This window comes from Osmerus eperlanus, chromosome 6 (genome assembly GCF_963692335.1).
Source record: "Osmerus eperlanus chromosome 6, fOsmEpe2.1, whole genome shotgun sequence".
Taxonomy (NCBI): Eukaryota; Metazoa; Chordata; class Actinopteri; order Osmeriformes; family Osmeridae; genus Osmerus; species Osmerus eperlanus.
Window position 1 is genome coordinate 13,464,410 of NC_085023.1, and position 19,399 is coordinate 13,483,808.

At 43.4% G+C, this 19,399-nt stretch overlaps 4 protein-coding genes across 4 annotated transcripts; 2 read left to right on the forward strand and 2 right to left on the reverse strand.

The window, feature by feature from the left end:
* Window positions 1–6: 6 nt before the first annotated feature.
* Window positions 7–3,661, forward strand: dnaaf10 (dynein axonemal assembly factor 10). Its single transcript, XM_062463634.1, has 8 exons — window positions 7–292; window positions 598–698; window positions 917–1,047; window positions 1,310–1,411; window positions 1,672–1,787; window positions 2,083–2,217; window positions 2,714–2,811; window positions 2,926–3,661. Exons 1-8 carry the CDS (start codon window positions 107–109, stop codon window positions 3,131–3,133), a joined length of 1,077 nt encoding a protein of 358 aa, XP_062319618.1. The 5' UTR covers window positions 7–106; the 3' UTR covers window positions 3,134–3,661.
* A 219-nt stretch (window positions 3,662–3,880) lies between these two features.
* Window positions 3,881–8,887, reverse strand: LOC134022259 (uncharacterized). Its single transcript, XM_062463633.1, has 12 exons — window positions 8,700–8,887; window positions 8,175–8,396; window positions 7,459–7,661; window positions 7,178–7,300; window positions 6,962–7,102; window positions 6,605–6,839; window positions 6,196–6,397; window positions 5,772–6,003; window positions 5,258–5,400; window positions 4,890–5,044; window positions 4,557–4,779; window positions 3,881–4,166 (listed from the first exon to the last, which is right to left on the reverse strand). The coding sequence occupies exons 1-12, from the start codon at window positions 8,868–8,870 to the stop codon at window positions 4,027–4,029; spliced, it is 2,190 nt and encodes a 729-aa protein (XP_062319617.1). The 5' UTR covers window positions 8,871–8,887; the 3' UTR covers window positions 3,881–4,026.
* Window positions 8,888–9,489: 602 nt separating this feature from the next.
* On the reverse strand, window positions 9,490–12,529 carry LOC134022762 (uncharacterized). The gene is made up of 8 exons (XM_062464512.1): window positions 12,085–12,529; window positions 11,749–11,956; window positions 11,371–11,537; window positions 11,070–11,200; window positions 10,560–10,726; window positions 10,261–10,346; window positions 9,825–9,905; window positions 9,490–9,702 (listed from the first exon to the last, which is right to left on the reverse strand). The coding sequence occupies exons 1-8, from the start codon at window positions 12,241–12,243 to the stop codon at window positions 9,490–9,492; spliced, it is 1,212 nt and encodes a 403-aa protein (XP_062320496.1). The 5' UTR covers window positions 12,244–12,529.
* A 76-nt stretch (window positions 12,530–12,605) lies between these two features.
* c1d (C1D nuclear receptor corepressor) lies at window positions 12,606–14,933 on the forward strand. Its single transcript, XM_062463637.1, has 5 exons — window positions 12,606–12,740; window positions 13,055–13,192; window positions 13,432–13,498; window positions 13,602–13,657; window positions 13,935–14,933. Exons 1-5 carry the CDS (start codon window positions 12,738–12,740, stop codon window positions 14,178–14,180), a joined length of 510 nt encoding a protein of 169 aa, XP_062319621.1. The 5' UTR covers window positions 12,606–12,737; the 3' UTR covers window positions 14,181–14,933.
* Window positions 14,934–19,399: the final 4,466 nt, after the last annotated feature.

The following is a 19,399-nucleotide window of genomic DNA, read 5'->3' on the forward strand; positions in this document are numbered from 1 at the left end:
AGGAGCACGTCGTTGGTTGTGTGGACGTAAGTAGTGTTGACAAGTTGTGGAAACAAGCTGTAAGCCAGTGCTGTGATATACCAGTCCTTATTATTTACCAGAAAAGATGACAACCCCATTTGAGAAGCCTCAAATCATAGCTCACATACAGAAAAGTTTAAACTACACAGTGTTTGATAGTAAATGGATACCATGTAGTGCAAAGTTTGTCTGCATGGGAAACTTTGCAAGGGGGACTGGGGTGATGCAAATTTACGAAGTGCAACATGGAGAGGTCCAACTTGTGAAAGAGGTAGCTATATTCTTATTTCTCTCGGCTACGTTTTAAAATAGTTTACTTAGCTATTTTGCTGTTATGTTAGTTTGATACCGTGAACTGCTGATTTGCTAAATTGCTAGCCAGCTAGCTTCCTAACCTCAGTCTTCTAAAACAGTCCTGGCAGGATCTGTCTGTTACCATAGCAACTTGTTGCCAACAAGGAAAGGATACCCATTATAAACTGTCTTAGCAAGCACACCTTTAAACTAATAACAAGCCTCCTTGGTCAGGAATTTTTCTGAGTTCGGAATCAATCACATTAATTTTGTATGTTTTAGATTGAGAAAGCAAAGCCCATTAAGTGTGGGACTTTTGGGGCCACATCTCTTCAACAACGGCATCTTGCAACTGGGGATTTTGATGGGACTCTCAACATATGGTATTCCTGTCATTTAAATGTATACTACAGCTAAGCCTTCTAACAATCACTATACCACAAACATATTTGTAGACACCAGCTCCTTAGCATTAAGCCACCTTTACGTTAGGGGTTTGCTTATAACATCACAGCAATATCATGAAACCCTGTGAAAGACATGCATGAATAAGTGCAAAATCACTTTCAAGGCCGGGATACATTTTGTGCTCTGTCTACAGGAACCTAGAGGTGCCTGAGGTTCCAGTGTACTCAGTGAAGGCTCACAAGGAGATTGTAAACGGCATAGATGGTGTTGGAGGCCTTGGGATTGGTGACGGTGCTCCCGAAATAGTCACCGGGAGCAGAGATGGTAACTTGGACGTGACCATGAAATGACTGCATGGGCTCCATTCCTTAATAAATGGTTGATTCTGTGTACAGAATCTGTAGCTTATTTGTCAATCCTGCTTTGTTATTTGCAAGCAACTAGCCTTATTGTCTGTACATTTTCAAATGATGATCTGTGGGAGTAAACCCCATGTTCTTCTAGTGTGTGTCACTCCTCATCAAGACGAAGAATGTTTTAGCGATTTCATTAAGTGTACTATTATGGGATTCCCGTTGCTTCCCAGGCACGGTAAAGGTGTGGGACACGCGGCAGAGAGACTCACCTGTGGCCAACATGGAGCCAGGGGAGGGGGAGCCCAAGAGGGACTGCTGGACTGTTGCCTTTGGTATGTAGTGGGAGGTTATGACATAAATGAGCTCTTTCCCTCTGCTCGAGTCTAGGGGCCTTTGGTTTTAGCTTCCTATGCTTGTTCAAGTCCACCATATGAACGAGTTCACTTCATTGAATAATATAGGATTGGAGACTAATGGTTTAGATACTCAGTTAATCTAACCGACTGTGCCCAAGAGAAATGTGTCCCATCAGTTTCAAATGTCAACATTAGCTTATTCAGCATCTGACCTTTTATAAAAAATGACTCCTCAGGTCATGCTTTTAATGACCAAGACCGCTGTGTCTGCGCTGGCTATGACAACGGTGACATCAAACTCTTTGACCTCCGAAACATGTCTCTACGATGGGAAACCAACATAAAGAATGGGGTGAGTTTCTATGAGTTTGTATGCTTCCTAAAAACGAAACCTGGTATGCATAGTTCCCTCTAACAATGTTATCTTTCCAATTCAAATGTGAGTGTCGGTAATGTACTGTATAAGGGCTCAGAATATTCCTTTCAATACTTTGTTCCATATACAGCAGTAGTATGGATACGGAGTATGGAGTAGTATGTCATAATTCTTAGTGTTTATACTATATTTTTTGTGCTAAACTTCTTTCTCTAGTATTTATAAGAATTGCCCAGTACTACCATCACTTTCTACTTTTGTCACTGTCCAGGTGTGTTGCGTGGAGTTTGACAGGAAGGACATTAACATGAACAAACTGGTCGCCACTTCATTGGAAGGAAAATTCCACGTCTTTGACATGAGGACCCAGCACCCCACCAAGGGCTTCGCGTCTGTGTCTGAAAAGGTAATTCAGTCGGATATTCATGGGAGGGAGGGCTGTGAAGTCGTCCTTTTAACATTTCCACAGCTGGAACTACTTTGCCGTGTTTGTCCAACAAGCTCTTTGGTCAGAAAGCAGGTTGTTGCCAAAATGGACGGTGAAAAAAGGGCTGTGTTGGGTTTTTCTTTCTGCCCCTGTGAGAATGCTGTGAAAACACACTTCACTTCCCTGAATGCACAGCTGAGTGTTTGGAGCTGTCACTGAGGCTTCAGTACGATCAACTGGTGGCAAATAGATGAATTTATAAATATTTGTTATTATTACATATAATGATGTTTTTATGTTTCTACCTCTCCTCCTGCTGTTAGTTTAATTCATTCATTAAATAGCCCATGTGTGATTGTGTGACTAAAATTATTTTCAATACCATTGTACATTACGTAAATAAGAGGAAGGCCAGCAGTATATAAAGGTACATTATTTTAGCTAGGCTTGTTACTAATCCACTTTGTGATTTCAGGCCCATAAATCTACCATCTGGCAAGTAAGGCATTTGCCTCAGAACAGAGATATCTTCATGACGGCAGGTGGAGCAGGCAACCTGCATCTATGGAAATAGTAAGAGCTTTAATAACTTTGTTGATGTTGTGCTGCATCAATCCTATTGTCCTTCTAAAACCTGGAAATGAACACATATTGCCTGCTCATCCAAAACATTGTTTCATCCTCTAGTGAGTACCCTGCCCAGAGAAGTAAGAAGGATGCAGATGAGGTGGATATGGGTGTAGCCGGCACAGTCAACCTATTGCAAAACGTCACTCTGTCATCCCAGCCAATCGCCAGCCTGGATTGGAGCCCTGATAAGCAGGGCCTGTGTGTTTGCTCGGCCTTCGACCAGTCTGTCCGTGTGCTTATTGTGACCAAGCTCAACCGCGTGTGAAGTGGACTAAGCAGGAGGAATGCAGTTAGAACCTTTACATGTATGTCTAGGCGCAACCATTACCTTACCACTCTGAACTAGACATGGCTTTATTGACATTGTAAGTATATGTCATCCCTTTAGTTTACTTGGAAAGCCCTAATTTGTCTCAGTCAGATGGTTTCCCTGAAACAAGATTTTGCTTATTGGTGCCTTTGCACAACACAAAAAACAATCTGCGTATATAGAATTGATAATGTTTGTTATCTGACATAAGAATTACCCAGCCTTCTTTCATTGGGTATTGTTAGAATGAGATATCCTCTTCTTATGTTGTGGGGGTCAAATGTCCTTTCTTATCCACTCTCAATATTTGTACTGATTGGAATGTTCATGTTCACTCCAAAATTAATTGATATTGAATGCTGCTGAATCTTAATATATTGCTGCAGTGTGTGTATATGTTTATTTCTTTATAAGGGTGGTCCTCTGTGTTGGACTATTGTCAATTGATGTGTTTTCCAAATAAATGGACTTTGATAAAATCGATAGGACTGTCTGATTGACTTGCTTTGGTGCTTGCCACATTTGCAGTGTACGGCTTAAATAGAAACCCTGAAATAACAGGGTAATGAACATTGCTATTGAACAAGTGAACAATATTAATTCTAGGAGAATGTTGTTAATAAACCAAAGACCCTGTTTGTGTGTTTTGTAAAAATGGCAATGATGAAATGCATTATGCAGCAGGTGCTGTTAGAATGAAAGAATGGCGAAAACTTCAGCTTTTCTCTTTGTGTGAAATTACATTTATTTTGTTTAAGCAAAGATGTGACTATCCTGCCTAATTCACCGCATCACAGAACAAAGGAATTATAGAAGTGAGCAGAATCACATTATCAAAGCAGGGTTTTTCATAGCCAGCACTTAAACTTGAAGAAGTCCTGTAGGTCCTTATCATCCACTGACTTATTATGGATCCCAGCATAAATGCTTTTCAGAAGATGAGTCTTGAATTTCCCATCCAGGATTTCGATGTATTTCTCTATGCAACCTTGAAAGACAAAGAATAAAAAGGCATAAAACAATTAAGTAGGCAGTATTAATAGAATAAATGTCAGACAAAAGTGTCTTGTCATCGGCTCCGTGTAATGAAACAATGAGTACAATCAAAAAACATTCTTTCCATTCACCACTTTCATCAAGGTCATACTATCTTAAAGTGCAATATGTTCCTTTGATATCTTCTGTACCACTGCCAACGTTGTTTTGTCAGCACAGAATGACTGAAATACAAAAGGATGGCTATATTGTCTACTTACACAGGGAACTGTGACTCTGTGAGGACCCTATGAATGCACCATGTGAATGCCAACCAAGTCCACGCAATCCAGTACACATCCATAAACCTTAACAGAAGAACCCCACAAGGTGTTCCTCTTACCCAGGCCCATGACCTTCCCGTAGGCTACGAGGTTGGGCCCTAACTGGGGGTGGTCGTACAACTCCAGCTTCACGAGGTTGCGGATGATCTCGCCCGTGATGAAGGCGTCGTCAAATGTCTGCTCGGCCACAGGCCTCAGGGGGAACCTGCAGTACACTTCCACGGCAGCCAGGGGGTCTGACTTCACCAGCATTTCCGCCAGCTCAATGTAGGCATCATGGACCTGGGCCATCAATCAATATTGGACCGGACGTTCAAATGGGCTTCAAATACTGTTGTTTCTCAGTATAATTTTGCTAGTACCGCGGTGGTCTGGGTAACACACTGACTGACCTCTGGTGCCATGGAAATGACTTCCTGGTAGAACTGGCAAGCCTGGTCGTGTGTGTCTGCGTTGCGAGAGAGGGCGCGGGCCAGGCCTAAGCGGGGGGCGTGGGACCGGCGGTTCACAGGGGTGGGGCCAACAGGGCATTCAGCTACTGCTGACTCTGCAGTGGAATTATTTTCATGTTGTCACAAGACAGACACAAGCACATGCACAGACAGTTGGATGTTGACGTCATCAAATAAATGGACTGCTGTACAGTAACTGGGTATGATAGGAGGATGTATGCGTGTGCAATCCTGATAGGAACTGGGATTCTTGATCCACCCCACCCCACTCCCCTTGCTCCCCCTTTCCCCAGGGTTGCGGAGCCTACCCTGTGGAGCCCCTGCTTTGGTAGAGCTGGGGGAGCAGTCTGTCTTGGACTTGCTGGGGCCGAGCTGAGTCTTGGAGCTGGGCTTCGCCGGGGATCTGGATGATCCATCTGTGCTGGCTGCCGCCGCTGCTCCAGCTCTCCCCCTACAGGGGAGATGTAGAACTGTGATTGGGGGCAATGCAGTGCCTGTGGTCTGATCCTGTGCTCATGCTGTTATTCGCAGGGAGGGTGGTCTGATGCAAGGACGATGTACTGCAAACAGTCTCGAGTTCAAGCTGAAACAGGAGGAAATCCTTTTTCAAAGCACAAGGGAGGTTGAGGAATAACTTAGAAGCGCAATATTAGTGTTGAATATTTGAAAACATTTATGACTGAATATATCATTGTGTCCGTGTCTAGTCCGTGTCATTGTGTCTAGTTCATAAATGTCATCCTCATCACCTATCGCCATAATCCCTCATAGCAGCTAACCCTCAGATTCTGCTCCTTTGACATCTTTACTCGTTGGACTCACCTGGCCACAGGGGGCTTGGCGGGGGGGGCGGCCTTGGCACCTCCTTTAGCAGGCGCAGTGGCCTTGGCGACTGCTGTAGCCCCCCCTCGACCGGGGCCTCCCCTGCCACGCCCACTTCCTCTCCCAGCGGCCCCTCCGTCGGGAGGCCCCGCGCTCCCCGTGGATTGGCTGGCTGTCTGCTTGGCGGCTTTCTCCTTCTCAGAGGCCAGCTTTTCCTGCCACCACTTCTGCTCTGCGAATAGCAGGGGGAGATGGCACAGCCGGTTGCACAGGGACACGCTTTCGAGCGTGTGCGTGTCCACGTGTGTGTCAATTTCAACAGGATTATCATGACGTACGTTATAAGGATTGCTTGATGATGTTGCGCATACGTCCACACACGTTTCTCATTGGTCAGAATGACACACAGGCGTTTCTGTCTTACTGGTCAGCTCGGCGGGGGGGTCCCCCCCCTGAGGCTTGTCCTCCAGCTCGAGGATGGCCTGGAAGCTGAGGCAGGCGTCGGCCAAGTCGGCCTTTGACCTCTCTGACTCAGGGTCGTTGTCAAAGTGAGCCAACTGGGCCAGACCCAGGAGGTACAAGGCATGGCCGTCACGAGGAGTGGTCACCACTGCAACCTGGCACACCTGTGCATGGAAGTATATTACTTAGGGTCCATGTTAAGGCCTGCCACTATTTTACCACTCAATAGCATAGGAAGTTTTGTATGTGTACAGTGGCCACTACCACTCAGGAGTCAACGCCAGTAGTCAAACATTGCTTGCTACATTGCTCACTTAGAAACCCCATCCAAACTCACATGTATGTGATCTGAGGCAATATGATGGTCTAACCTTCTCCTGCATGTCCAGCAGTTCCCTACAGGGGGCGATGGCGGTGAGGCGGATGAGGGCGGCGAGGGCCTGGCACCTCTTGGCCACCGAGGCCTGTCTCTCTGTGCCAGGCTTGGCCAGCATGAGACCCTGGAGAAGGGCAAAGTGGGCATCGAGCAACACCCACTCCAACTGTTGGGCCACCTCTCCCCGACACACACACCGACACACAGCCTGGGCTGCCAGCACTGCAATACTTGGGGGTGAGAAGGAGGGATAGGTATATAAACACAGGCTCACGTAACACAAAGATAGACTAAGATACATACGAACTAACATGGGTAAATATATCCCCAAGAAAGAAAAACGTAAACTCACATGTGATAGACTTGCTCTCCACTCATGGTCTTGCCTGGGAGAGTGTTGTTCTGCTGGAGGGCGGCCCCTAGCACGAGGCAGCCACGCAGGAAGTGAGGGCTCACGCTCGACAGAGGCTCCGAGACGGCCTGCTCCGCGCCACTGGGAACGACAGCATAGTTCATCCCAGGACCTCGCGTGAGCTCCAAAGACCCGCTCCCGCTCCCACCCCCGTACCTGTCGCTGCAGTACTGAGCGATGACGTGCTCCAGTCCCTGCTGCAGGAACCCAGCCGCCTCCTTCGCGGCCTCCTCCGCGGCTCCGCTCCCCTGCTGCAGAAGAGCCAAGCCTGTATAGAACCTACAAGGACACACACAAATACACGTCAAGAACACACACACACACATTACGCCCAAACTCAACCTAATGTTTAGACGTCCACTGGGTGTTAGACATCCAAGTCGGGGATGATTCTTGTAGGTAGGCGGGTGTTGTGGCTCCATGTGGAGGCCCCCTACCTGAGAGCAGGCTGGCAGGGTCGTAGGGCCAGGCCGGTCTGCAGGTGCTGCAGGGCCTCCCGCTCCAGCCCCTGCAGCAGCAGCAGACGCCCCGTGTGCAGGTTGAACTCCCAGTCGTCGGGGCTCAGAGACCAGGCGTCCAGGTACTTCAGAGAGGCCCTGTGCAGGCAGCTCTCCTTGTCCCTGAGGCCTGCACTGCCATCCTGGGACAACATTGGTCGAGAGCAAAGGGTTCATCCCGTTCTCCGTTATTCATCTTTAGTACTATGACATGACATTGATAAGGTTCAACTAATTCATAATCACGTCTACTCATGGTATCGGTTACAGTGAAATACACTCTGGCTGTACATGATCTTCATGTTGCATACTGTTAGCTTAAAATAATATATAAGAAGACTCTTTGATTTATTTTAGGCACTGAATGATGAATGGCATTTCAACAGCCAGTGAAGTCTTCTGAAGTCTACTCTCACCTTTCATCTAACAGCCATTGATCTGACAGTTCAGAGAAGGCATGGAGATCACAGACACACACACACCCACCGACACACACACACATACACCCACAGACACACACACGCCCTGCAGAGCTACCATCACATTATTATTAGTGACGGTGGAAGGTCCTGTGTCACTGTCTCCGAATTGTTTGAGTAAGACATGAAATCGATCCGTCTTGTCGAGACGGAGGGTATGGATCGTCGTCTGAGTACCTTGCCGGCCCTCTTGGAGAGCCAGATGTAGAGGGTTTGGACGTAGTCGGCCTTGCCAGACTGGCCCTGTTCCTTCAGCTGGTGGTACTCAGTGTCCACGGCCTTCAGCTGGTTCTCCAGGGTCGGCGTGCCGGTGAAACCATGGAGCTTACAGAGAGCCAAGATGTCGTCCTGAAGGCTCGTCGCCTTGGCCCCGCTCAGCTCCTCAGAATCCCCATCTGCCTGATGACATAACAATATCAGTGATCCTGCACACTGCTTTGTTGCACTGTCTTTATTAAAAATTAGGATTGGTTTTGATGTTTGGTTAGAAGTATCAGGTTAAAATCCTTGTGCATTTAAAGCCCCAGGTTGCACAGAAAATATGCTGCTGCACAATTATGTTGCACGGAGAGCATCAACAGTGACCTGGGTTATACTGCAATAGCAGGGTTATACAGCAATACTATAGCAATGAATGAATGAATGATGATGATCAACACTGCACCATAATCCCAAACAGATGACAGTGTATCTGTAAATTACCTTTTTCTTCAAGCCATACATCTCTGTGGCATGGTGCTGTTCCTCCAGAGCCTGCCCCAGCAGGAAGTGGAATCTGGGATCCTTGGGTTTCAGTTTGATGGCTGAGGCGTAGTGGATGGCAACCTGCTCCAGGCTGTCTAAAGGAGACTGGCCCTCCTCATACTGTAGCATGTCACCTGGAGAAACACACACAAGCAGGCACTTAATATACACACACGCACACACACACACACACACACACACACACACACACACACACACACACACACACACACACACACATACAAGCAGGCCAGGCAGGCAGCCAGGCTCTCCAGGCAGGCTCTCATAACAAAAAAGGAATATATGTCTTCGTGTGAGAGCCTCTTCTCTTTCACTTATGAATCATTGCATGCAGCTTTTTGCATTAAATATTCAGTGAGTGTAACTTGTCTTGGCAAAAATGCCTATTACCTGTCACCCTGCATTGATGTCAACACATTTTACATCCCGGAAGATGTAAACAAGCTTCCTCTCAAACATTTGAACCTAAACATTTTCCACCTCAACATTCAACATTTTGCATTTTGTAAAAGTAGATTCCTTGTATTTATTCAAAGGCTGGGTACTACACCCCAGCCTCTCTCAGGTGTCAAGAATTATGTTTCAAGGCCAATGACTCCTATCCAATACTCTAGGATCAGTCTCTGATGTCACTCATCATGTCACCACTGACAATTAGTGGCTTAAAAAAGACTAACAGTAACTTGAGTGGCTGCATGTCAAGAGAAGCCTTTTAAGCTAACGTTAACTAGCGCTTCTTCATGTATTTTTCAATGGGTACGGCTAATCCACAATTATCTGGGACAGTTGCCAGTGTAGCAGGCAGCCTTGGAAACTGAAACATGCCTGGTTTAGGCAGGCACTGCCTGTACAGTTTCAGATGGTCTTGGGCTAAGGTACATAGATTATCTACGCTGTCTTCTCCAATTGCCTTTTGTAGTTTCTTCTCCCAGTTACGGACCTGAAGAGACAAAGAAGGCAATCACCATTAACTTATCATCATCCTCATCCTCACTTAGTAGATCCATACCTTCACAAGCACATAATAAAGTTTGACTGGCTGTATGATATAGGTTTCATTACCTCAAGAGTGTGCTTGGTCTCTATCTCTAAGTTGCTAGAAGATGCAAAATACTTCTTATACCAGCTTGTCTCTGTGACATCCTGAAAGAAAAAATTGCTTCTTGATCAAATATATTATTTAAAAAATCTGACAAAAGCTTAGTTGCTGTAGTGAATGTCATTACAATTGTATTCTTTAGAGCTATAAAATCAACTGTTATTTTAAAGAATACAAAACAAGAGATATCTGTAATGAACTGCTTTGTCAAAATACTAACTCTCTTGATTAACCGCAACTGTATACCAACTGATCTTTATGTTTAAACCTAAAACACCACTGCGGTTAGACCAAGTCGTCTTTGCAGTGACATAGTAAATAAAGCATGAGGTTGAGCCTGGCTCACTGGCTGTGATTTTGGCCCTTTGGTCACACGGCTGCTCAATCATTCATGCTGACCTTTGGATCCAGGTCCGCTGACGGTTTGTGGGGACACCGCAGAGCGTGGGAACCCACCTCAGCCAGTTTCACCAAACTTTCACATCCTTTCAAAAGACGTTAGGCTGAATTATCACCTAGCCCGTGTATGATACACTCGCTATTAAAATGTAATTAAAGAACAAAAAGCAGGAAGTAATGTAATGACAACCAAGCCTATATTACCAATCCAGATGATCTATGTGTACTATAGAATGGCATAAAAACTGAAGAAAAATAAGATATTCTACTGATATAGCCTATATGACAGTGTTCAGTACCTCTGTATGCAAAGAAACATTTGACAAGTGCAGCAGACATGTTCCCATCCAGGTCTGGCTCTAGAACCTTCCAGCTATCTCCCAGAGGACACTCATTTAACGGGTCAACTTTCGACCTACGTGCCAGCATGTCAATGTATGGCCCGGAGAAGATGTGCTTAGGTTCACTGCATGAAGACAAGGTAACCCAATTAACAAGGATCAAGAGCTTATTGGGAACGTTCTTTGTCCTGACAGGTTACAGCATGTTCTACCATTCTCACTTGTCCCACATGTTACAAAAAAACAACAGTATTTCAATTACGAGCGATGTGAGACGTTTAATCCTCTATTAAAACGATATGCCTTTCTTATTGCATGATATGCATAGTGTAGTAACTCAGACGTTATCCCTTGTTGGACTGATCCAGGAGGTTCTTGGAAAATGACCATTCCTTATGGGCTTATACCACATATACCACTTGGTGGAATTATACCTGTTTTCAGTAGATACCCCCTGTACCAGCTCACCTCTGGTAAATGGAGACAGGTCTGTAGAGGGCAGTTAGAGACACAGGGCACTCATAGTCCACACAATCTTTTGCATCACTGAAAGTCACAGCAATGGGTATCTGCTCCCGAGTCACTAACACTGTGTAAATCTGGGGGAGAAGAAACCGGAAATTGCCTAATGTGATTTTGTAATTCATCTCTTCAGCAAGGCAATGATGAGACCAGAAAAAATATTATCTGGTCATAAATTATATCAAATGTTTCACCAAACTTCTAATTTCTAATAAGTACTGAACGTAAAACAACAGTATCAGTTTACCTGTGAATTGCTGCCATCTGCTGAGCAAACCTTGATCTCAACCATCGTGTCTCCAACGTTTAGTGAGACGAATTGAGAGCTGCTCTCTCCGTTCACTAAAACCTTCATGTTCTCATCAGGTACTTTGGGCAGCATGGTCACAGTATTACAATAGAAAGAAACTGTGCCTATAGAGAACAACAGTCGATGCATTATCAATGAGGGTACATTTTATTCCTTTTCAGCCCTTTGCAATAAGCTAGGCTATATATCAACTATAAAATAGCTTTCTTAGAATGAATGACAAAACTCTAATTATCAGTCCTCTAAATTAGTGTATTGAATATAACTGAACTATTCATTATACCCCATTATAAGGTAATAAATTAGGCAACCCACTTGAATATTCATAAATGTTTGCAGAAAATGCTGGATGCAGTTGAACATCTCCCTCAATGGACAGTTCACTCAGCACTGCAGTCCTTGCAGACAGTTTGGTGACCTCAATGCTGTATTTCTTAGAGGTGCCATCCTCAGCTACCACTTCTATATCAACCACATTTATTCCATCATTTAGTTGAATGGTTTTGGAACCGTCTCCTAAAAACTGAAAGTTGAACAAAAAAGCATTGATTGTAAAGTGTATAACGTCTGTTAACTCCAAAAGATAAGTGCGGTTCGGTGGTACAGGTTGTCACATAACAATTTTTGAATCTAGGTTTTAGCTTTACTCACAATTTTGTAGGAAGCTCCACAATCACTTGTCAGTAGGTCCAGTGTAACGTTCTTGACATTGCTTGCAACAGTGACTTTGTAACTTGTTACACTTGATTTGAAGGCGGGCTGTAACTTCCCTCCTGATATGGAAAGCTTTTCTAAATCACAGTTATCCATTTTCTCCTTTTCCTTACACCTGGCATAACTCAAACTACCTGTAACAACTCTTTGTTAATGTCTTAAAGTTAAGACCCCAAGCTAGCACACCCTTGAGTCTCAGCATTTCTGGACTTTCCGTGGACGCTCAATGAAACCATAGTAACGTCAACTCATCCTACATGACCTGCTCACTTGCGGCGACCTGATTAAAAACAATACAAACAATACAAAAACAAATCGAGGGTGACTGTCTGACAAAATAAAACATTATTGTAATCAATAAACCATTTTATTCATGGAACACAATATACACCATGGAGCGATAAAAAAAAATCAACGTATTCCTCCAATAATTCCTCCAACACTAGACGGCGACAGAGCAAGAAAGGAGCTCCAGTTCTTCTAAACTAAACAGGGTTGTTGTTGGCTGTTTCTCAATTCACTTCCTGTCGCCGGTCTACAACGTGTGTTGGATTGAAAACATTTTGCGGTCCAAGTGACAAGCTTTATTGATGGTAGCGATATACACAAACTACTCATATGTGTCGCACTAGAATAATGGCAAAATATATTTTAACTGGCCAACATTGATTATATGGCTTTGCGTTTTAAAATGTGCATATTTGCGTTTTTTTTTGTTGTCAGGCCGGGTGGCTGTAGACTAGTGTCAAAATTAGAATGGAGCTACCATAGTAAGGTTATGTAGAACACGTTTTAATTAAATGTATAAATGGCTTCTAAAATATATACATAGCCTATATCTAACTAACTGTTCAGTGATAAACGTTTCGCTACATTTCTGACTGACTAATGTCTAACGTTACGACAGGACATGGCAGAAGACATACCTGAAGACTATCCTACAGAGATTGAGGAGCAGCTCACGGGATTCGAATCTTCAGTGGCCTCTGTGAACACAATGGTACAGACTGTGTTGTCAATGCCCAGAAAGGAACTCATGGAAAGGGTAAGGCCTTTCTAAGGCAGTCATTTAGTTCCCTATGTAATGTGTCTTGATCATCCTACCGCTGCGAAAGGTGAAGGACATGCAACTATCAGTCTCAAACTGTCTGAGCTTGGCTTTTGCAGATAGGCTACTACTAGCTAGCAGATCATCTCTCCAAATGGCATACTGACTGGTGGTTATAGTGAACTTTGTCTGTGTGTTTACTTTGTCAAATTCTTATCTCTTGTCATTTTTGGTAGCTGGACCCTCTTGAGCAAGCTAAACTGGACTTGATGTCTGCATATACCCTCAATTCATTATTCTGGAGTAAGTGCTGTTTTCTGATGTGACTTTGTAATTGTCCATAAGTTAATGTAAAGAATACATTTCTGACCTGCCCCCCCTGAAAAAAACGATTTCTCGGTTACAGTGTACCTGGTTACACAAGGAATTAACCCGAAAGAACATGGAATTAAGCAAGAACTGGTACGTTGTTTTATCCCACCCTAACTCATTCAACACCAGGACTGTGTTTAGATGAAGTGGACCAACATTCCCTCCTTAAGGAGAAGTGACAAGTAAAGTTCTGACAGGTGGCCAACAAAACGACACAGTTTAAATCTAGTTATATATCATCTGCCTTTAACTTAAGTCGAGAACTAGTATAGTAAGTATTTAAATTAATTGGTTAGGATATTTCCAGCGTTGAGTATCTAATTGTGTGCGTGCTTAAGAAAAGTCCCCTATCTTTGACCCGATACAGGAGAGAATCAGGACATACATGAACAGAGTCAAGGAGATCACAGACAGAAAGAAGGCAGCCCGTCTGGACAAAGGAGCGGTCTCTCGCTTTGTCAGAAACGCCCTGTGGGACTCTGAGGAAGCTGCTTCCAAAAAGGAAGGGCAGGCATCCAAAACGGAAGGGACGTCGTCGAAAAAAGGGGGGTCAAAGAAGCACAAGGACACTCCAGGTCGCGGCCAACACTCTAAGCGCCCTAAGTTGAACTGACTAAAACGAGCAATATTAAGACCAGCTTCTTTTCTGTGCTCAAGACCCTTTTAGTTGCCTCTTATATAAACCTACCTTTAAAAGGTTTTTGTTTTTACATTGCTGTCTAAGAGATGTAATCAATATCATTTTGCCGTATACCTGTATGGTTCCTAGCTCTGTGAACTCCAGCCATTTCCAGTGCTAGTCAAATTACATTTCTGAACATAGGTAGGTCTAACACAGCAGACAATGAATATGTGTATCAGGAATATGATATTTTTTGTATTTTTTTTTATTGCCAGTGTTTTAAGTTTTTGCATCACAAAGGTACAATCAATGTTGATGTTTATTTGAAGCTCGATGGTTGTATTGCAATTGTATGAAGGTCTGTGGTGACTGATAATCCATTACATTGTGTTGGAAGACTGAACTGATCTTGTGAAGGGCATTGTGTTAATGATCCCTCTTGGGTTTCAGCTACTTCTCCACGTTTGTGATCTTTTGACAGCTATTTACTTGTGTTGTATCATCCATCATCTAAGCTGTGTAATACTGTATGTAGCAATATAAGCATAGCGTTGAGATATTTTGTATTACAATTGGTCCCAAGGCCCACTTTTCAAACTGCAGTAATACATAATTAGATAAGTGATTTGTCATAACTAAATATGGACATATTGACGATATAGTTTCAAAGTGATTTGGCAGACTGTCAACGCATCAAGACTTATGCAAGTACAACAAACATAAAATCTTTTATGTAACAAAATGTTATGCAGCAGTTTTTGTCCTACTGAAATTCCCTTTGGACAGTAATGATATTTGTCAGTGACAAATCAATTGAACCTTCTAATCAAGCTCTGGAAGCTATGATGTATTCTTGTTCTCTTGGAACTTTTCTCATCGTCTGTGCCTTCAGATTAGAGAAATGATTTGTTTAGTTACATTTGCTTCCTGCCCTAACAATTCCCCCAAATTGTTGACTTGTCAGTTCAAAGACGTGTCAGCTAGCCTGACAAATAGCATTGCCCACACAGAGGGATATTGGAAAAAGATGGAGCTTTCCTCTTAAATCCATCATACGCATATGTGCTTGGTTTGAAGGAATTGCCTCACTAGCTAGGCATCTCGACAGGCAAATTTAGACAAACTCTCCTTGAGTTGCGCGACCATGAAACTCCATTCTGCCTTGCCCTGTGGGTGTTTATTTACATAGCCTGTTAAGAGAAGGGAAAGTAACTCAGTGATTCCGTCTGGCCTAGTAACCCCCAGATTCCAGAAGAGGGCAGCAATGAGATTTTCAGTCAAAAGTTTCTTCACCACAGCCTCGATAACAATTTGAGTTATTTTAGTAGAACTTCGGTACGGCGATTGGCTGTAATGGTGTTCTCAGACAGTTGTCTCAAGGCAGCAGAGGGCAGCTCAACTCATCAGCTCATCAAAAGACTTTCTTCCATATATCAACCATGACTGTTTAGAGGCCGTTTGGGTGTCCAGATGCTTTGTGCGATAAGCGCAATTTTATTGTTGGTGTGGGGTGTTTGTTGTTATAACTAACAACTGTAAGTTAATTAACTCAGACCTGGATCCGACTTGTGCAGAAGCTGGCTTGGGCTCTCTTTCACTTCCTATCTCTTTCTGTTTTCATTTACCCTTCAGTCCACTCCTTTACTTGTGTATTTCTCATCCTTTGCGTTTTTTTCCCATGCCATCTCTTTTCTTCCTCCCTCCCCCCTCCCCTTCATTCCCTTCATCCGTCTGCTGTTGCTGAAGTGGAAAATGACCACATGGTCTAAACATGCACTGAGGACTGCCTCGGCTAAAACCATTTATCTAAACCACTTGCATTATTGTTTGCGTTACATTTCCACTCATCATGGACACTTCTCCGGCCCATGTGGAGAGAACTGGCATTGCTCTCCCTAGTTCAACTTTAACTATAATCATAACACATAATACATCTCGTCTAATGTTGGGATAACATTAAAGTGCAACTTCAGTCCATCCTCAAATACAGCTTCACACTCATTCCCTGAAATGTCCGCCAACTCTGGCTGTCAGTTGGGCTCATCCTCTTCTATGGCCTTGTGTTTGCCTCTGACATTGCCCCGACCTAGAAAAACGGCGACGTCATGTGGGTGCAATGTGAACAATTGGCTTTTCCACTCCAACTCCAGCAGCAGCATAGTTTGGGATAACCGTTAACCCATCAAAGAGTGGAAGAAAAAGCATTTCTTTCACACACACACACACACACACACACACACACACACACACACACACACACACACACACACACACACACACACACACACACACACACACACACACTAAGACACATGCAAGCTTAATGTTATACACATTCACATGCACACAAAACACTCATTCTTAAACACACAAACCAACACTCATCCAGACTAAGCACAGATTTGATGTGTGTAATCGATTGGATTCTCTTCATGATTCCTGGGACAGGAGTGTATTCTCTGTCCATACAGGCGGATGAAACCACAGCTGTTGGGACATAAATTTGCTGAGGAATGCCACAGCTCCCAAACTGAAGACTGACTGGATTTCTTCCAACCAGCAGATGATGTTTTTTCAGGGTAGGAACAAGTGTGTGTGTGTACACCGTAGGCCCCCATAAAGAAAAGCTTAAACGGGCCGATATGAATGTGTATTATTTTGTTCGTTTTTGTCAGTTTGCGTATTGTATGTGCGTATTCATTTCTGAAAGCCTTCTCAGTATACACAGTGTGTGTGTTGTGAGTTTTAGATAAGGATGAAGTCGGGCAGAGTGCATGCAGGGGTCCTCTGTTGTGTCGGGCGGAAACGATGACTCTCAGGGCAGCTGGGGAAGATCCAACAGATGGTGAGGTTTCATAAGAAGAACAGTGATGTTGTGAGGGACTTGGACATATGAAACTTTTGATACTTAGACTTAAAGACAACTTTTCATTGGCATCATTTGTGTGGATGCTACTTGGGCTGATTTTAAAGGAGCAGAAACAGCTATGCACTGGGGCTGTTGGTCCTGTGTTGGAAGGGTGAATTTATTGTAAAACATACCTCTACATATGAGCTAGACCACAAGTACATGCAGTACAATTAAATTGTTATTGTTACAATTGTTGTACATGTGATCTGTACACAGACAAAGAAAACAGCAACACATTCTCACAGACAACATTTAATCCTCTCAAATTACCTCATTTGATCTTTGCGGGGAAAAAAGTATTTGCATGGCCCCTCTGTGCCACGCACCTCGTTTAGCCCTCGTTCCCCAGATAAAACAGTGTTTATAGCATGTCAATAGCCCCACTCATCATTCCTCATCCCTCTCTTACTCACGGCCTTGGTTTACAGCTAGCTAGGGCACGCTAAGGTTTTGATATGAGAGCTGGGGTAACTGCAGCATTGGGTACAGTAAACTGCTTGAGGCCTCTTGCTTTTACGATGATGTGAAGGATATAGTCTGGGAGTGTAGGAAGCTAGCAAGAGCAGCTGTGCGTCCACATGCACTGTGCAGTACATTATCTAGTCTTTACGAGTGGAATATGACCCCTGTACAGTAGTTGGAGTCATGAGATATTTTTTATAGTCTAATGTATCTCAAAAGACTTTCATTGTTTTCCTAAAATAAGTAATTGTATTATTTAGATTGTACACAGAGAGCATGAGAACAAAAGTATATATTTTTTTTAATTCACCATCGATTTTCTTAGTATTTTTTTTTTGACACAATGAGAACGACTATAAACACAAGATAATGCTGCACATTACAGTTCATAGCACACATTCATTCTATTAACAGTTTTGGATTTTAATTCATACAATGAAAATGCATGTTCAAACGGTCACTAGATGGCAGTCAAAGACAGTTGTAAATGGCTTTTCCTATCAGTCAAGGTTGAGCGAGAAGGTTTGCTTTTCCAAACCACAGATATGAGTAGATTACTTGTCACTTGGCGTATAATCACCCTTATCGCACAGAGAGAGCAACAACAATACTAAGAGTATAATGACAAATGTAATTGTTTTGGAAGTCCGACACTTGGCTCTAGCTGTGTGATGGATGAGTTGGGCAATCTGTTGCTCTGTAAAGAGATTGGAGGATCAAGACCGTTATTTGAAACACATTTATCCAGTTTGTAGTGGCTTTGCCTAGTTTAGTGAGTCAAATTCAATTGGTTTCTATGGTGCTAAATGGACAAATGTGGCTGTCATTTTCCATATGTAACCTGGTGCAGTTCAAATTGGGCCTTTGGTTGAGGTGTGTTTGTGTGTGTGTGTGTATGTAACACTGTAAAACTTAGGTCAGCTGTCAATATATACACACCAAGAATTTAACCCTCTTGTCAATCAGAGTATGTTTTATCAGCCTATTAGGGTCATTTGCACATTTGACAGTAAAATGTGGCGATTATATACTGACCAGGAAAATCAATCCCATTTAGGGTTAAATTAATCAACACTGGGGGCTTTATGAGTTAATGAAAATTATCAGATGAGAGAGAGAGAGAGAGAGAGAGAGAGAGAGAGAGAGAGAGAGAGAGAGAGAGAGAGAGAGAGAGAGAGAGAGAGAGAGAGAGAGAGAGAGAGAGAGAGAGAGAGAGAGAGAGAGAGAGAGAGAGAGAGAGAGAGAGAGAGAGAGAGAGAGAGAGAGAGAGAGAGAGAGAGAGAGAGAGAGAGAGAGAGAGAGAAAGAGAGAAAGAGAGAAAAATACATGTTTTTATGAAGTTTTGGAATGCTTTGCTATAAGACAGCTGCAGTCTAGACTGCCATTCTCACGTCCTTTTTTAGCTTTGGGGCCAAAAACAAGGAAGAATAATCTCAAGGCTGTCTGAGCTGATAAGGCTCATATTATGTGGATCTGCTAAACACTCCTTTTGCAATTGCAGTTTACATTTCATAGTGGAGAAGTACAAATACCAAATGTTTTTTACATGTTTTACAAGTGTATGAGCAAAGAATACAGAGCCAACCATTAGCAGATGTAATTGTGCCTTGGTGGTTCACGCTGGTGGTTCTTAAGAACATTCCCCATAGAAAGTCCCATCCGTACTGAATAGTCTGGAAACATCTTTGTAATCTTCTTGTGCGATTTCCCCCCGAATGCAGCTGAATGAAATATGGGCCAAAGTGTCAGAACGTGCGCAGGCAAAAGCCTCCATTTTCAAATAAACTCACATGCGTCAAAAAACTGGAGATTCTTTCTGTGTGAAAGCAGTAGGAAA

Bases quoted from the DNA above. Each gene is read 5' to 3' on its own strand.
- c1d (XM_062463637.1), top strand. The intron at 13,193-13,431 runs GTAAGGCCTTTC...CATTTTTGGTAG, and splicing joins GAAAGGAACTCATGGAAAGG to CTGGACCCTCTTGAGCAAGC. The intron at 13,499-13,601 runs GTAAGTGCTGTT...TCTCGGTTACAG, and splicing joins CCTCAATTCATTATTCTGGA to TGTACCTGGTTACACAAGGA.
- LOC134022259 (XM_062463633.1), bottom strand. From the start codon at position 8,870: ATGCTACAGTATGAGGAGGGCCAGTCTCCTTTAGACAGCCTGGAGCAG. The intron at 6,398-6,604 runs GTTAGACCATCA...TTCCATGCACAG, and splicing joins TGCTGGACATGCAGGAGAAG to GTGTGCCAGGTTGCAGTGGT. The intron at 4,167-4,556 runs GTAAGAGGAACA...TTGTCTTTCAAG, and splicing joins CGGGAAGGTCATGGGCCTGG to GTTGCATAGAGAAATACATC.
- dnaaf10 (XM_062463634.1), top strand. From the start codon at position 107: ATGACAACCCCATTTGAGAAGCCTCAAATCATAGCTCACATACAGAAA. The intron at 699-916 runs GTATTCCTGTCA...CTCTGTCTACAG, and splicing joins GATGGGACTCTCAACATATG to GAACCTAGAGGTGCCTGAGG. The intron at 1,048-1,309 runs GTAACTTGGACG...GTTGCTTCCCAG, and splicing joins AGTCACCGGGAGCAGAGATG to GCACGGTAAAGGTGTGGGAC.
- LOC134022762 (XM_062464512.1), bottom strand. From the start codon at position 12,243: ATGGATAACTGTGATTTAGAAAAGCTTTCCATATCAGGAGGGAAGTTA. The intron at 9,906-10,260 runs GTCAGCATGAAT...TTTTTCTTTCAG, and splicing joins CAGCGGACCTGGATCCAAAG to GATGTCACAGAGACAAGCTG. The intron at 9,703-9,824 runs GTAATGAAACCT...TTGTCTCTTCAG, and splicing joins AGACCAAGCACACTCTTGAG to GTCCGTAACTGGGAGAAGAA.